At 37.3% G+C, this 17773-nt stretch overlaps 1 protein-coding gene and 1 long non-coding RNA gene across 2 annotated transcripts; one reads left to right on the forward strand and one right to left on the reverse strand.

Annotated features, from left to right (window-relative positions):
• Positions 1 to 6921: 6921 nt before the first annotated feature.
• Positions 6922 to 10714, reverse strand: LOC129348806 (uncharacterized). Its single transcript, XR_008601498.1, has 2 exons — positions 10571 to 10714; positions 6922 to 7409 (listed from the first exon to the last, which is right to left on the reverse strand). It is a non-coding gene; the product is annotated as an uncharacterized LOC129348806 (long non-coding RNA).
• A 3893-nt stretch (positions 10715 to 14607) lies between these two features.
• On the forward strand, positions 14608 to 17557 carry ndufb7 (NADH:ubiquinone oxidoreductase subunit B7). The gene is made up of 4 exons (XM_023272348.3): positions 14608 to 14686; positions 14782 to 14914; positions 16380 to 16548; positions 17400 to 17557. The coding sequence occupies exons 2-4, from the start codon at positions 14803 to 14805 to the stop codon at positions 17485 to 17487; spliced, it is 369 nt and encodes a 122-aa protein (XP_023128116.1). The 5' UTR covers positions 14608 to 14686; positions 14782 to 14802; the 3' UTR covers positions 17488 to 17557.
• The last annotated feature ends 216 nt before the right edge of the window (positions 17558 to 17773 follow it).

Raw genomic sequence — 17773 nt, forward strand, 5'->3', positions numbered from 1 at the left:
ACCACGAGCCTGACAGGAAGAACTCCAACAGCTACTGAATGTTCCTGTGGTTCCCTCAAGGCTACAGGAGGAGTCCTACGAGGACGAGCCGGTCCACCTGATGGCAGCCAGTCGCTGCGGTTCAAAGCCAACACCGACTACGTGGACTTCTACTGGACCACACAGAGGCCTTCAAACCGGACCAACAAGTTCAACGACTCCCCGACTCGTGGGTCTGAGGACGACGCCGAGCCTCGGTCCAGCCGGCCGCCTGTCTGTGGGTGTTTGAGTGCTGAGAGGTTTGTGGATACATGTGAACGTGTCTGTGTTGAAACAGCAGCTTTGGACTCAGTAACACCGGGAAAAACCAAGAGCTCCTTTATTTGTGACTTCCACTTAAAAAAACGGATGAAAATAAGTTTGCCAGGGTTCTGACTGATAACAGATTATTAAATGATGAAAATAATCGTTTAAATATTCCTTTAAACAATCCTTTTAGGTCTACATTTCCTTTACACTGACTTCTTGGTATATGTACAAGTATTTTTGGGTGGAATATACCATTAAGCCTGATGTTCAAGGGTTCTTCTGGGAATATACCATTAAATCAACCTTTTAGGTAAATGTTCCAGGATGTTGGGTAGAATATACCATCAGATCAACCTTTTAGGTCTACATATGAAGATTTTAGAGTAGAATATTACTCCAAACCATCCTTTTGGTCTACATTTAAGGTGGAATACTCCTTTACAGCAAGATTTTTTGGTCTACATTGAAGGATTTTAGGTGGAATATTCCTTTGAACGAACTTTTTAAGTTTATGTTAAAGGATGTTGGGTGGAATATACCATCAGACCAACCTCCAAGGTCTACAGTAGTGAATTTTAGGTGGAATATACCATTAAACTCACCTTTTAGGTCTACATTCTAGGATTTTAGGTGGAATTTTCTTCCAAACCGTCTTTTAGTCTACATGTAAGGATGTTTAGGATGGTATATTCTTCCGAACCAACTTCTCAGGTCTACATTTCAGGTGGAATATTCCTCCATACTAACTTTTTTGGTCTACACTGAAGGATTTTTTTTATAAACCACCCTTTCGGGTCTATATTTGAGGTTTTAGGTAGAATATTCCTTTTAACCAGCCCCTCAGGTCTCTTTGAGGATTTTGGATGGAATACATGGTTAAACCAACATTTTAGGTGCATGTCCAAGGATTTTTGGTGGAATGTTCCTTTAAGGTGGATGTTTGAGGACCTTGTAGGTGGAATACTTCCTGAAACCAACCTTTTAGGTCAACATTCAAAGATTTAAGGTGGAATATTCCTTTAAACCAACCTAAATTTCACGTTTTGATCATTATCAAGTGAGAAACCTTAATCCAGGCTCCTCATAATGACGTTTGAGATTTATGCTGCTGTTATTTGTTTAGTCCAGACTAAATGACAGAAATCCACAACTGTAATTCTATTTCAGGACTCCGTTATTAAATGTCAAAACAATCCATGTGACTCTAAAAACTCAACACCTTTACAAACTCTAAGATTAAACTCTCCACAAGGATCCAAAATAAGCTGGACTTCTACATGAGAGCTTTAATTATTCTTCATCTATTTCCTGAAAAGTTTGGTCAATAAAAAAGACAAAAACTAATATTTTCAGCTGAACTAAAGACGGACTTTGTGATTTTTCTGCTCACATGTTGTGTTGTAAACTTCCTCTTTCAAATAAATAGCCGCCTAACCCCCTGGAAACCAGCGTTTCTCCTGCTTTTGTGTTGCTCCTCGGCGACCCTAGACAGCCGGGTTGTAATGTTTTTTGAGCAACACACCATACTATGACGTTTTTACAATGATGGTTCTACTATGGAACCAGTGACATGTTCAGGCGTTCTTTGTGTGAAAACTCAGAGATTTCAGGTATCAGAAGGAGGTTTTCAACTTTTTTGTTAACTTTCTGCCTCAACTTTCAACTAAATTTCCTTCACTAACCCAGCCCTTTGGACTTCCAGTAAGCTGTGTTCCTATTGGCTGTCCAGGTGGCTGCTTGGTGTTATCAGGAACACCTGAGCAGCTCAGTGTCTTCCTGCTTTATTTAGCTGCAGACAAACATTTCTTCTGCTTCCCTTCACCACTGAACCGGGTTTGGCTCCATTGCTTTAGTTTGTTCTTTAGGCGTTGGCTTGCAGCTTCCAGCAGTAAAATCGTCTTTAATGTGTTTCTTGGTGTGTGTTAGGGCTTTGTACTGGATAGTTGTCTTGGTAAATGTGGTTCTTTAGCCACAGTTAGCACATGGTGCTAATGTGTGCAGTGATTAGTGGATTTGGTGCAGCTGAGTTGTGTCTTTATCTTGGCTGTAGTGAGTCTTCAGAGGTTTTTGGTCAGACACATTCTGTATTCTTGTTTGAGAACCAGCGTTGGTTGTCCAGAAGGTAAGAGTTCCTGTCCTGATTCTCTGTTCTCAGAGGTTCTCTGGTAGGCTGTAGGAGACTTTAGTGTTTGGGTTGTGCTAGTTTGGTTTTTGTATGGTTTCATTTGGACGACTATCTTGAGGCCCCTCCATGTGGTTTAGTGAGGTTTTCTGGAACAGTTCTACAAAGCAACGTGCAGCAGAAGAGACTTTGAGAGTTTTTTGGAAGTTCTGGAGACCAGACTTTAGAGCAGCAGAAACATTTGTCAGCAGTTTGAGCAGGAGAAGGTGAGCTTCAGAGTAGAAATGAGACGGAAACCTTCTTGACCCGTCTGGTGAGGTCCTGTACCAAGAGTTTGAGCAGGTTGTGAAGAGTCTGTAGTTCTTTGGTCTGAAAGCACAAGAAGCGTCGACTCATTAAAGGAGACAACAGGAGATATTGTTGGTTCTTCTGTCACTCTGCAGTTTCCTTAGACTGAATATCAAGTTTATATTTTAAATGATTTCCCATGTGAGCCCAAGAAGACTTCAATAAACTCCCTCCATCCCCTGGACACAACATATTTTATTACCATGTTAAATCTTTTTTTTTTTGTTTTTTTAAATGTTTTTGAGTTTTAATCATAGTTTTAGCATAGTTTTTTCTCTTTGCTTGTTTAGTTTTGTCATCTGTGTGAAAGGTGCAAAACAAATAAAGTTGAATTGATAAACTGAATAACTGACTAACTCATGATTGTGACAACAGAAGTATTTTCATTGTGATTTAAGGGTGTATTTCATTTTTTTAAGGTTGGGGTTAAAATCTTGACAGAAAAAGAAGACTAAAGAAATAAACTACATAACAAAAAGCAATTAAATCAAAGGAAAAAAATTTAATACAATAAAACTTTTAAAAAGTTTTATTATAAAAAATACTTTTTAAATGTTTAATATTCTTCTTGTTTAATTGTATTTTTTAAATGTTTAACATTCTTCTTGTTTAATTGTATTTTTTAAATGTTTAATTTTCAAAAATATCTGTAATTTTTAATATTTGTATTTTAAAAATTGTTTAATTTCATAATGACATGTATTGCATCTTGTTTAATTATGTAATTCAATATTTTGTCTGTTTAATATCATTTAATTGTATTTAATGTTTAACTATATCAAACAGACAAAATATTGAAGGTCTTAAAGTGTTTTCTAGTCTGAAACAAAAACATCAAGTTGTTTCTTCAAACATTTCCTCTATGTTCTTGGTTTGATTGTGGATAGATTTACTAAGAACTCAATTCAGAAAACAGCTTTCCAGATAAAGTCTACTAGTAGTTGAAGGCATTGATCAAACTAATGTTACCTTCTGATTTCCACAAAATTTACTGTTCAGTGAAGAGAATCAAAGTTTGTTGAGGATTTCTAAAAAACCCACAGGTGAAGGTCTGAGAAGAACTCAGATGGATGGTCTAAATGTGAAATCAAGACTCATGGTCACAAGTTTTAAGGCTTCTGTTAACCAGAAAGTTCAAACTAACAGAGAAGTACTGAGAAACTTTGAAAATTTCAGTCCTCAGACTGTCTAAAGGTTCAAACTAACAGAGAACTACTCAGGAACTTAGAAGATATCAGTCCTTAGACTGTCTGAAAGTGAAATCTAACAGAGGACTACTGTGGGACTTAGAAAATTTCAGTCCTCAGACTGTCTGAAGGTTCAAACTAACAGAGAACTACTCAAGAACTTTTAAAACTTCAGTCCTCAGACTGTCTAAAGGTTCAAACTAACAGAGAACTACTCAAGAACTTCTAAGATTTCAGTCCTCGGACTGTCTGAAGGTTCAAACTAACAGAGAACTACTCAGGAACTTAGAAAATTTCAGTCCTCCGACTGTCTGAAGGTTCAAACTAACAGAGAAGTACTCAGGAACTTAGAAAATTTCAGTCCTCAGACTGTCTGAAGGTTCAAACTAACAGAGAAGTACTGTGGGACTTTGAAGATATCAGTCCTTGGACTGTCTGAAAGTTCAATCTAACAGAGAACTACTGTGGGACTTAGAAAATTTCAGCCCTCAGACTGTGTGAAAGCTCAGGTCCCGAGGACTCGGGAGGTCTGGAGGCTTGGAAAGTCTTGGAACTGAGGGTTCCACCCTCCAGCACAAAGGCTGAAGCCCAACCTCCTGAGAAAAACGGTCGAGTCGAGACTCGAGTTAAAAAAAAACTCGAAAAGACAAAAAATAGATGATAAATGCGCAAAAAAAAGAAGAATTAGTATCTGAGCGAGTAGCTCAGGGGGATAAGAAGAAGGACTACCAAGTGGAAGGTCGCAGGTTCAAGACCTGCCACCGGCAGCCTTCTTTCTTTGTCTTTGTCAGGATTTTGAGAAAAACTTATGAAGGGTCTGGTCTTGAACCAGCGACCTGCAGCTCCATAGGCAAATCCTTAACTCACTGAGCTACAGATCAGATGAAAAGAAATAAATTCGTCGTCCCTTTGGCATCGTAGTTCCTGAAGTGACCACATGGGTGGAGCCAAGGCGGAGTCAGGGCGGAGAGTAGGCGGGGAGGTGGGTGGCGGCGTCCCCCCTCTACTCCCCCACCTCCCCCCACCACCCACCACACCTTCCCCCGCCCGACGAGTTCTTCGAGTCTCCACGGGTTTTCCCGAGTTTCTGGAGCTTCCACCAGGTCCAAGGCAGAACAAGTTGTCATGAAGAGGTGTTGAAGTCGGCCAGGATGGACTGACTTTTTACAGCGACTAGAAGGAAGACCACTAGAAGAGCAGGTCTTTAACCACCATCCATAAAATCCATGGAGTCGGCTCCAGAGAAATGAAGGGAGGTCAACTTTTATCAACCTCCATCCACATGTTCAACTTCATATCTTTACTTGGAGATTTTTAGCACCACAAACCTTTAGTATCACACTTTATTATCCTTTATTAGGACTTTAATGGAATCCACCAGCAGATTTAGCTTTTGTTGAGAAACTTTATTCTTGTCATCGTGGGACCACAGTATTTAAAACTGTTCCTTCTATTTGACCTCATGTTTATTAGTTTTAGTGGATAAAGTTATTTTAATTGTTGATTAGTCTCTTAAAAACCAAATAATAAATTGGATTAGTCAAGAGCTTTAAATTTCTTACATTGTCATATTTTAAATATGACAAAAAATATAAAAATAAAGCGTCTTGTGACAATTTGACCTGTAATTGGCGTTATATGAATAAAATTGAATTAAAATTGTATGTATCTTGTAATGTTGGAGTAATTCAGCCATATATGTTGGAAAACACATTTTCTTTGACCATTAATCTGTTGATTGTTTTCTCCAGTAATTCATTTCTTTTTTTGGTTTATAAAATGTCAAACCCAAATATATTCAGTTTACTGTCATAAAAAACAAAAAGATTGACATTCATGATGCAGGAATCAGGCAGTTTTTCACTTTTTATCTTAGTTTAGTCAGAAAGATAGTTGATAATGTGTGAATTGTTGCAGCTTGTGAGCTGTAGAAGGTTTTAATCTTTGGAGCCGAGTGTCAGAAAACATTTAGAAACCAACATCCACGAAACACTCAAAGATTTGAACATCATTTGCATGACAATGTCAAATTAAAGGACATTTATTTCCAACGTAAATGTGTGATATTCATCCTCTGGAGCTTTCTCTTCACATCGTCTTCCACCTGGACTGGTTTGGTCAGGAGCATGTGCAACAAACATTTGAAAAACTGCACTTTAACATCAATAAATGACACTGAAGTTTAATCTCTACATAAATGAGACTGAGTCTGGATGTGCTGCTCTTTCATTAACTCCTAAGTTTCGGGAAAGTTAAAACAAAAGAGGACAGTTCAGATAAGACTTGAGAATGAGCTTATTTTGAACAAACATTTCAGACTTTCTGAGCTTCAGCACCTACAGCAAGATATTTTAACAACAAGCAACTCAAGGAATCCAGAAGTTGGAGAGAGTTAGCTTTAGCTGAGCCAAAGTACATGTGGGATGCTAACCTAGCTAAGATTTCAGACTTTTCTCTGTGAATTCTGAGAAATAATTTCCTATTTAATGACAGCTACACATCTTAACTCAGTCTCATTAAAACAGACTCTGATTCAGTGTCATCCATCCATATTAAAGTGCAGTTACCCAAAATGTTTGTTGCATGTGCTCCAACAAAACCTGTCCAAGTAGAAGGTCACTTTGACAAACAGGAAGTGGAAGATTCCAAGCAGATTTATAGAAGGGGGAACCGGACTGTACTAAGTGTGGTCGAGTATAGAGGAGGGGTGTTTTGTGGGTTTTTAAGGCTGATAATGATTATTAGTGAGACATTTGGAGCATATTCATTTGGATATTCATTTGCAGTAAATGAAAGTATTTAAAATCTTGGAGTTAAACTTACAAGAACATAAACTTTAACAGAAAACTTTGTTGATACGTTTTTGTTTTGTTTACAGATGTTAAGTTAAAGTTTTATTTGTGACGTATAACCAATCAAATCACTCCAGAAGACAGAGCGACCAAAGGTAGATAAAGGTTCAGAGCCAAAGCAGCGCCATTTTTAAATGTATTTATTACCGTAAATCAGTAAAAAATAAAATACTGATAATCAGTAAATCAGTCAGCCCACAATTACTACAATTCTACAATGTATGTCTCTTTCCTTTGACTTGTTATTTGTACAATATACGATGTATATGATGGAGTTTTTTCATAGCAAAGGCTATACTATGATGTTTTCTAAGAGACATACTCTGCTTGTTCTGGTCCTGGGCCGCTGCACTCCTCCTCTGTTGTTTTCTGGATTGTACTCAGCTGCATGCCTTCGTCCACCAGGCCTCCGTTGACTCGTCCCGCCTGCCGTCTCTGGAGCTGAAGCTGGATTGGAACAGACCAAAGTACAGTCCAATCACGATGCCAGCTGCCTCTCAAAAGGCTCCTTCATCTGGCGGAACTTCTTCTGAGGGGAAGCTGAGCTGGCCCGGCAGAACTTTGGAGATGTGTTCCAGTGGTTGGTGGATGTATGGGGAGATAGAGAGGGACCTTTGAATTGTTCAGAAAGGAAAACAGGGAACCCATTGGTAGTTTTAGTTTAGGGCTGCTACTGCAGTGTGTTTTTGGGCTTGAAGAGGTGAACAGGAAGAGTTTAATTTTTGTATTGATTATCTTTTACTTTGTTCCTGGTTGGAATGTCCATCAATGTCAACATGAAGTTCACTTTTAGTTCTGTTTATTTTTATTTTACTAACACCCATTTGCTTTTAACCCCCTCACATGTTGTGTTGTTGTAAACTTCCTCTTTCAAATAAATACTCGTCTAACCCTCTGGAAACCAGCGTTTGGACTGTTATGGTGTTGCTCCTCACCTACTTCAGACAGCCGGGACAAAAAAATGTTTTGTGGAACAAAGGCTATACTATGACGTTTTTAGAGCGACATGCTATACTATGACGTTTTTTGGACGACATGCTATACAATGACGTTTTTAGAGCGGCATGCTATACTATGACGTTTTTAGAACGACATGCTATACTTTTAAAAGCCCAACTAGGGACAGGAGTTGAGAATTAGCTGTAGCTAAAACTCTACATGCAACACATCGGCTTCATAAACTGTATTGAAGCTATGTTAATTGCATTGTCCCTATTAAATAAACAATTAAATAAATAAATATGACATTTTTAGAGTGACATGCTATACTATGACGTTTTTTTCAGCCACATGCTATACTATGACGTTTTTTGGGTGACATGCTATACTATGACGTTTTTAGAGCGACATGCTATACTATGATGTTCTTTGGACGACATGCTATACTATGACGTTTTTTGGACCAAAGGCTATACTATGACGTTTTTAGAGCGACATGCTATACTATGACGTTTTTAGAGCGACATGCTATACGATGACATTTTTAGAGCGACATGCTATACGATGACGTTTTTTGGACGACATGCTATACTATGACGTTTTTAGAGCGACATGCTGTACTATGACATTTTTAGAGCGACATGCTATATTATGACATTTTTAGAGCGACATGCTATACTATGACGTTTTTAGAGTGACATACTATACGATGACGTTTTTTGGACCAAAGGCTATACTATGACGTTTTTAGAGTGACATACTATACGATGACGTTTTTTGGACCAAAGGCTATACTATGACGTTTTTAGAGTGACATGCTATACTTTTAAAAGCCCAACTAGGGACAGGAGTTGAGAATTAGCTGTAGCTAAAACTCTACATGCAACACATCGGCTTCATAAACTGTATTGAAGCTATGTTAATTGCATTGTCCCTATTAAATAAACAATTAAATAAATAAATATGACGTTTTTTCAGCCACATGCTGTACTATGACATTTTTTGGGTGACATGCTATACTATGACGTTTTTAGAGCGACATGCTGTACTATGACATTTTTAGAGCGACATGCTATATTATAACATTTTTAGAGCGACATGCTATACTATGATGTTTTTTGGACCAAAGGCCATACTATGACGTTTTTAGAGCGACATGCTATGCTATGACGTTTTTAGAGCGACATGCTATACGATGATGTTTTTAGAGCGACATACTATACGATGATGTTTCAAGAGCGACATGCTATACGATGACGTTTTTTGGACGACATGCTATACTATGACGTTTTTAGAGCGACATGCTATACGATGACATTTTTAGAGCGACATGCTATACGATGACGTTTTTTGGACGACATGCTATACTATGACGTTTTTAAAGCGACATGCTATACTATGACGTTTTTAGAGCGACATGCTATACTATGACGTTTTTAGAGTGACATGCTATACGATGACATTTTTAGAGCGACATGCTATACGATGACGTTTTTTGGACGACATGCTATACTATGACGTTTTTAGAGCGACATGCTGTACTATGACATTTTTAGAGCGACATGCTATATTATGACATTTTTAGAGCGACATGCTATACTATGACGTTTTTAGAGTGACATACTATACGATGACGTTTTTTGGACCAAAGGCTATACTATGACGTTTTTAGAGTGACATGCTATACTTTTAAAAGCCCAACTAGGGACAGGAGTTGAGAATTAGCTGTAGCTAAAACTCTACATGCAACACATCGGCTTCATAAACTGTATTGAAGCTATGTTAATTGCATTGTCCCTATTAAATAAACAATTAAATAAATAAATATGACGTTTTTTCAGCCACATGCTGTACTATGACGTTTTTTGGGTGACATGCTATACTATGACGTTTTTAGAGCGACATGCTGTACTATGACATTTTTAGAGCGACATGCTACACTATGACGTTTTTAGAGCGACATGCTATACGATGACGTTTTTAGAGCGACATACTATACGATGACGTTTTTTGGACGACATGCTACACTATGACGTTTTTAGAGCGACATGCTATACGATGACGTTTTTAGAGCGACATACTATACGATGATGTTTCAAGAGCGACATGCTATACGATGACGTTTTTTGGACGACATGCTATACTATGACGTTTTTAGAGCGACATGCTGTACTATGACACTTTTAGAGCGACATGCTATATTATAACATTTTTAGAGCAACATGCTATACTATGATGTTTTTTGGACCAAAGGCCATACTATGACGTTTTTAGAGCGACATGCTATGCTATGACGTTTGTTGGGCGACACTCTCTACTATAGGCTTTTTAAATTGACATATTACTATGATTTTTTGTTTTTTTTAGTTTTTTTTTGTTTTTTAGCAACATATAAGAATTTGAACAGTTTTAAAAATTATTATACTTTTACTTGTGCAATGAAATATTATTCTATGGCATTTTTTAGATGACATATTATACTCTGATGTTTTCTTGAAAAACATACTATTTTGACAATATACTGCACTGTGACATTTTTTGAACCACATATCATACATGACAATTTTAGGCAACATCCTACCATTTTGCACTTTTTGAACCACATAATAATCAGTTGGGTTTTTTTGCCGACATGCTATACTATGAACTACAGGCCATACTATGTTATTCTTGAAAAGTATACCATACTTTGACATTTTCTGAACTACATCCTATACTATGGCGTTATACACAGAGTGCTTTGGTTACATGTTGATTTATAATCTAGATTTTTTTCTGTTTTGTTTTTTGACGGGATTACCACAGACCTGACCGTGAACACCGTTGACACCCACCTCAGGGAGACGCTGCCTAAGATCTCAAGGCTGCTTGGTCGTGGTCTTTCTGGTCCTGCTCCAGAATGCCTTCATCAACTACGTCTTCTTTTGAAGAGGCCCTCAGATGCTGTAATCTCTGACCTTCAGGAGGAATTGCTACTTTCACTCTGTAACGAGACAGCGGTTATTTTAAAGACCCAGCTCCTGGCGGCTTTGAGTGACAGTTTAACACCCATCAAAACAGAACTACAGACAGTTAAATCTGAGCTGTCGGTCAGTATTTCAAACATCAAGTCCAACCCGGCTGCCCTAAAGCACACTGTGGGTGAAATGGAAACTTCGCTCTCCACATCACCGACGACATCGTCACACTCCAAAGCAGAGCACCTGTCTGCTGAACTTTTAAAAGTGGACAATAAATGTGAAGAATGTGAGCAGCAGCAGACTGTGAGCAGTGGAACAGATGTGATCAGAAAGAAGTCATTTTCTTTTTTCTTTTCTTTCTGGTTGACTTGATGCTGTCAGATGCAGATGTTGGAGCTGATTCTGATATTTCGGGATAAAAAGCTGCTTTTCCTTCACAGACTTTTCAGGAAATTATTCTCTCAGGTTTTCTCTGCTATTTATATTTTTATTATCTGTGATTATTTCATTATTTCTTTATTGTAAAAATAAAGTTTGAGGCATAAAGACTCATTTAGTTATTTTAATCCTGAAATCTTTGATGTAGCAGAACTAAACTTCCATTTTCCTTCTTGTACTTCTGATACTAGAACTAAACGTATCTTCAACATGGATCATCTGCTTTTAATGAATCAGCAGCAACATCACAACAACAAATGAGAAAATTTTCAACAAATGAATGAAACTGATGTCATTTAAAACTATCAGAGTCTGTTTTAGTGTCAAATTAAAGCTGATTACTGACAACTAGAACATTAACGTTACTGTTTTAATCACATTTAAGTTTCCTGAACGTTGATGCTACGTTAGCTTTAATCAGGCTACGACTGAGCAGCTAGCTCGGTTAGCATTGCTAACATTAGAGCTAATATTTACTATGCTAACTTTCTTCTCTGGTCAACACACACTGAAACAAACTCCACCAACATCTGGAGTGCATGGCACACATTATATCTGACACTAAAGCTGCATATAAAGTGCATTAAAAGCGGCACCAATACGAAAATAAACATTTACTTACCGAACTATCAGAGTCCTTTCAGTGTCTGCTGGTAGAATCAGCCGAAGGCAGAAGACTGGCTAACACAAGCCACCGGGCAGGAAAACTGTCTGTGGAAAATGTTCTGCTGCTCCACCGATAAATAAACCAAAAGTTATTATATCAGAATTAATCCAAACGAGGAGAGCAGAGTCTCTGCTGCCTCCTCCATAGGACCTGTCAATCATTCCAGACCGGACTTTCAATCAAGTAGTCCCGCCCCCTGGCTTCGCAAAACTTTAACGCTCTATAAAAAAAAATCAATATTGATTTATTTTAAGATCGGCCACCTGATCTCTCATTTTGACCATGAAAACAAACGAAAAAAAATGTATATACAGTCTATGCACCGTACTCTGTTTGGCTCCACGCTTGCTGATGACCACTTCCGGTCTCAGGAAATGAAAAAACTGACATTTCTTCGTTTCTGTCTCTTACTGATTTTACTTTCTTGTTATTCTAAATATAAAACGAAAATCAAAGCATTTAAAAAAATGTATATCCCTTTTTGATCATGAAAAGGAAAAACGCCTTGTATTTCAATTTTAATTTTTGTATTTTAAAACGAAAATCAAATAACCACTCATTTTTTGTTTTTCAATACCCGTTTCAGAACAGAAAATCCAATTACCAGATCCGTTCACGGACCGTGGTGGATGTCTGGTGTGTGTGTGTGGGCTGTGTGTCGGAATGTTTTTGTAAAAAAAAAAAAAAAAAAAAAAAAAAGTGGGACTGAAACGAGCGAGAGCTTGTATCTGTGCAGGCTACAGCCGAAAACTACAGTTGTAGTTGTCGGCTGAAAAACTACAACTCCCGGCAACAACGTCACTTCCTGTTGATGGGGACGGGAGCCTCTCGGGTACGGACACATAAGAATCATGGCCATAACGTGATCACGCTTATTTCAACGTAAGAAGTCCTCCAAATACCGGTTGTCTGGTTTATAAAGAGTTTTGTTGTGTGCGCTTTATTGTGTATTTTTACAAACCCATCACTGTAACGAAAAAGCACCCTGAGACCTGGTGAATGTGTGAAATGTTAGTGTAACTCCCCAGATTTTATATGCAAAAAGAATTATCGATCTATCTTATCTGGTTTAAAATCTACAGCCAGTCAAAAATCAATATGCAAAACGTAGCGCCGGCGCTACGCTGGGTTCTAAAGGGTTAAAGAAAACGCCTGTTGAAACATGAAATGGTAAAAATGAAACAAGAATTGAAATGAAAAATAAAAACCAATGCACTTAAGGCATTATATTGAGATGTGAAGAAAAAATAAACGTTTCACTCTGATAATGCTTATAATATTTTGGTTTTTAAGAAAAATATAAGCTGTGTGCATGTATGACCTAAAAATCTCATAAATTCATTTATATGACTTTATAACAAATGTTTGGAGTGTTGAGTGCTGTTTTTTTTTATTAAGTATCATTTTAGAGCACAGTTAGAAATGAAGTCAAGTCAGTATATAAATATTATAATATATGCTTGTTTTCCAACGGGAGCATTAGCATTTCATTGTGAATACACCCACAATCACTAGTATTTGAACTAGAATGTTTGCTGCCCCGTTTGCAGCAGGCCAAATGATTTGTGGAGGAACTTTTTATTTATTTATTTTTTTTTTACAGAAGTTATAAGTAAGAAATTTAAAAATGATCATGTCTTAGGATTCTTGTATTTGCTCACTATTATAGTGTACTGTCAAGACAAGTCAAGACACTACTATTTATATAGCACATTACAGCATTATCCCACGATTACCTTTGGACTTGGCAACAGTGGAGATGAAGAGCTCCTTTTAAACAGTAAGAAACCTCCGGCAGAACCAGGCTGAGGCAGAATGGTCAGAACATCAGCCTCGACCAGTTGGGGTGGAGGAGAAGAAGAGAGGGAAAAAGATATTTGATTTAGAATTGCCAGCGATGGGACAGGTTTTTGTGTGAAATTCATTCATTCATTCAACCTTTAGTAGATTGGGGTATGAAGGCCTCATTTACAGTGTAGCTGAGTAAGAAAATAAAAGATGCGGGTGCACAAATAAGAAACTTGGATGACAATAAAGTCACATTATAGAACATTTAATTGAGCATTTACATTTTGAAAATGAATCAACTAAAACCACAGCATCTGTAAGTAGGATAAGATGAAATTAAAAGTCTGAACCGATTTAAGGATAACAATGAGCCAATCTTTGCATTGTTCCACAGGTTATTCCAGTAAATAAGTAAACAAAATTTTCCATGCTCAATAAAACAACTGGCAGCTGGAATGTAATACAATTCAGGTGAGTACATTTGGAAAGAACCTACATTAAAAGACAGTAATGAGGTATTGTTCAAAAGAAACATGGATCACAGTAAAAACTTAAAAAGTTTGCAAAATAGTATAAGCATTAAATTTAGCACTGGATATTAAACAAATAAATCAACTACAACAAGAGCATCTGGGATTACAAAAACATGATTGTTCTGCATGTTTAATAAAAATAGCCAATACCAGTGTAAACTGTAATACCCTTATAAATGAATAAAACTCAGTGTCTGACATGCCTTTTAGAGGACCAAACAGAGTGATAAACAGTGTCCAAAGGTTTTTAAATGACTAATGACCAATAATCCTGTAGTGATAGAAAACCTGTCTCAATAAATGCTTTTTCTTAACTTCATTTTGTGCTAAAATAAGCCATTTGTTGTCGTAGTTTAGTCATCAGGGTGGACATATGATGTTGAAAATGTAAGTCGGTAATTTGTAATTGTGTTATATTCGCATATAAATGAGTGGTTTTGTTAACATAAAGACTACTTACAAGCGGAACCTTCGTTATCTTGTAGACGGAGGTGTTTCTCGGACGTACCGCTCGGCTGTTTATCTCCGGGGACCAGCGGAAGAGAGAGCAGCGGGCTTGTGGAGGTGACCGAATGGCAGATAGCAGAATAATTTTGCAAACGTTAGGATAGAGTGAACCAAAAGCAAAGTAGAATATTAATTTTTATTTTCACTCACAGTGTCCAAACATCGTCGGTGCCATGGGAGCCCACCTGGTCAGACGGTATGTCACCGAGACAGAAACCGAACCAGACCCAGCCAAGAAATTCGAGTTCGACCCCCAGTTCGGTTTTGAAAACAGGAAGGAGAGAGGTCGGTCCACATTCACCAACTCGATACTTCTTCTAATTACGTCCTGTAGTGCTTTTTTTATGGTTTCATGCTAGTTTCTGTCATTAGCTGACGTTCGCTGTGCGCTAATGGGACTCTGTTTAGCTTAGCCGCTAACTGCTATTTGAGGGGTCTAGAGTCAAGTGAGACTGTACTTGGTATGTATCTACCCATAGCTGATTGTTGAAACTGCTGCTTCCAACTAATCTTTATTTATGTAAAGACGTGGTAATATAATGTTGAAATAGCTTTAGCTCTGGCAGAGTGACACAGAGAGCTTACGGTCTGTAAAACACAGTCTTTGAATTGTAAACCCCTTATTCTACTGATATAAATGCCAAACGAGAGATGTTACTGCTTTAGTTGCATGTAGACCACATTAAACCTGCTCCATATGTTAAACCACTATTAATAGACTGTTTAATTCTGCAGTAAATTGTCCCACAGGGGTGAAAGAGTCTTTGAAACATAGTTTGTGGTTCGTGAAAGCTTTATTCTAATTATGAAAATGCAAAATAAATACATTTATATGTGATAGTTTTTGATCTGGACTTGCTCGTTTACATGTAACAGAAACAGTGAAATCTCTTTATTTTGTATTTTAAAGGTTTTGTAAATCGTAGACCGTGTTACAATGACTCCCTAGCCTGTGTAATTTAATGCAGAGTTGACCAGTGTACAAATTGTGGTTTTAGATCTGTACTTGGTCTGATGTGTTCTTTTTCACGCAAAATTTCCCCAAATTGTATAAAGATTTCACAAATTTGAAAGAAGTTTCAGACAGCATTAAGCATTGGCCAAAAATGGCAGCATGTGTTTTACATCATTAAAATGTGTCAGAAATTGAATCGTTGTAGCTAAGTGCTGTAAGTTTAATTTCTCTTAACTTTCATTTAACTACTCAGTGAGAAACTGCAGGTCAGAAGCCAACTTCTGTATAAAATTGAACCTCCTATTCAAATGTCTCTTTTAAGTATTTCATTTATTTAGGCAGAACTCTTATTTCTATATTTTGCCTCATTTAAAAAAATTCTGTAAGAGGTTTATATTTTAAAAATATACCTATTGACATACTGCCAAAGATGTCTGTTTGGCTAAATGACTCTATGATTCCTTACGCAGGTACATGCACCTGTAAAAGGTACAATACACTTAAATGCAACATCTGTTCTGTTCTATATCCAATACTAGAAATATGTATTTTTTGATTATATGATCTGATCAAACCAATGTGCATTGTACCAGGAAAAATCATAAGATCTGAGCAGTTAGAGCATCCAGAAAATACAATTGTTGGATGACTAGGTGTTATGAAGAATTTAATATTAGCTTCTCCTCTGGTCTAGACTAACACATCTGATGCTCATTAAGGTCTTCGCAGCCATCCATACATTTTCATCAGGATACTTACCTGTATGATGACTAAAAATTTGTGTTCATTTTCCAGAGATGATAGCGACTCAGGAGCAGATGAACTTAGCCCAGCTGCCTATAGAGCAGAGGGACTACTGTGCCCATTACCTCCTGAAACTCATGAAGTGTAAGAGGGACAACTGGCCCAACTTCCTGGCCTGCAAGCATGAGAGACATGACTGGGACTATTGTGAACACCAGGAGTAAGTATTAGTAGTTGAATAGAGACATTTTTACGTTGGTTTTTATAGTATGGACTGTAAACTGTGATGCTTTGGGCATATGGGTTCTGTAAAGCGTCTTGAGACAATTTGACTGTAATTGACACTATATAAATAAAATTGAATTGAATTGCTCTCAACAGACCCACTTGAGGCTCCCATGACATACCCTTTTTGAACAAGTTAATTTAGGTCTCGTGTGCAATAGCATAGTGACATTGTGACATGTTGGTATCGCTAATAGTAGCATTAGCCACACTAAGAATTTTCCTGTTGTGGTCACATTGCCATCAAAAATAAAATTGATCTAGTGGATCTCAGATGCTGGGAGTGCATGAAGATTCTTATGTTTATTCTTAAAATGAACAGCAGAACATTTGGTGTGCTGTGCCGATATATTAATGTTTTTAGAGTCATCAGAAACAGGTCTAGTGAGGAAAAAATGTTGGACTGTAATTACGGAATAAATGAAGTGTTTATACATGGTTAGTAAGTGGTTTAATATTTTCACTGCTTTTTTTTGCACCTCCTCCTTAAGGACTTTTCATCCATGTTTGTTTAAAAGATCAAGAATGTATGAACTGGCTAGCTAACCCTTCTTGTCTGAGGTTCTTTGCAGCCTTACAGGTCACAGTCTGACCTAGGAACTCCAAATTTAGATTTAACTTTTAAACTTTATCTTGTGATATATGAAATGTGACTAGGTCCTCGCTTGTGTTGTATCTACTGTCAGATGTACATCGCTTTGGATAAACGCGTCTGCTAAATGAAATTGTAGAAATGTGATATGTCCACCTTGTTAACCACAAATGTCTTTATATTTCTGCCTCCAGCTATGTGATGCGTATGAAGGAGTATGAGAGAGAGAGGAGGCTCCAGCTGAGGAAGAAGAGAATTGAAGCTCAGGCAGAAGCTGCGTAATCCTTTAATTCTACTTCTTTGTATATACCTGCTACTGTTCACATTAAACAATACTGTTTAAGCTCTACAACTCAGTCTGATTAATGAAAAAAAAAAAACGTACTTTAATCCTCACCTGAAACATTTCTAATTTGGTCTACTGTCCCCGATTCAGGAAAACTTTGCCTATGTATTTTTTAATCTGAAAACAGACAACCTACAAATTCACCAGTTATCACTACATATTGTAGATGTATTAGATGAACCTGAAACAGTTAAAAAAAAAAAAAAAAAAGACAAGCGAAAA

This window comes from Amphiprion ocellaris, chromosome 4 (genome assembly GCF_022539595.1).
Source record: "Amphiprion ocellaris isolate individual 3 ecotype Okinawa chromosome 4, ASM2253959v1, whole genome shotgun sequence".
In the NCBI taxonomy this organism is placed as follows: Eukaryota; Metazoa; Chordata; class Actinopteri; family Pomacentridae; genus Amphiprion; species Amphiprion ocellaris.

Coding starts and splice junctions, on each gene's coding strand:
- ndufb7 (XM_023272348.3), top strand. CDS start 14,803: ATGGGAGCCCACCTGGTCAGACGGTATGTCACCGAGACAGAAACCGAA. Junction 14,915..16,379: donor TGAAAACAGGAAGGAGAGAG/GTCGGTCCACAT, acceptor TTCATTTTCCAG/AGATGATAGCGACTCAGGAG. Junction 16,549..17,399: donor GACTATTGTGAACACCAGGA/GTAAGTATTAGT, acceptor TTCTGCCTCCAG/CTATGTGATGCGTATGAAGG.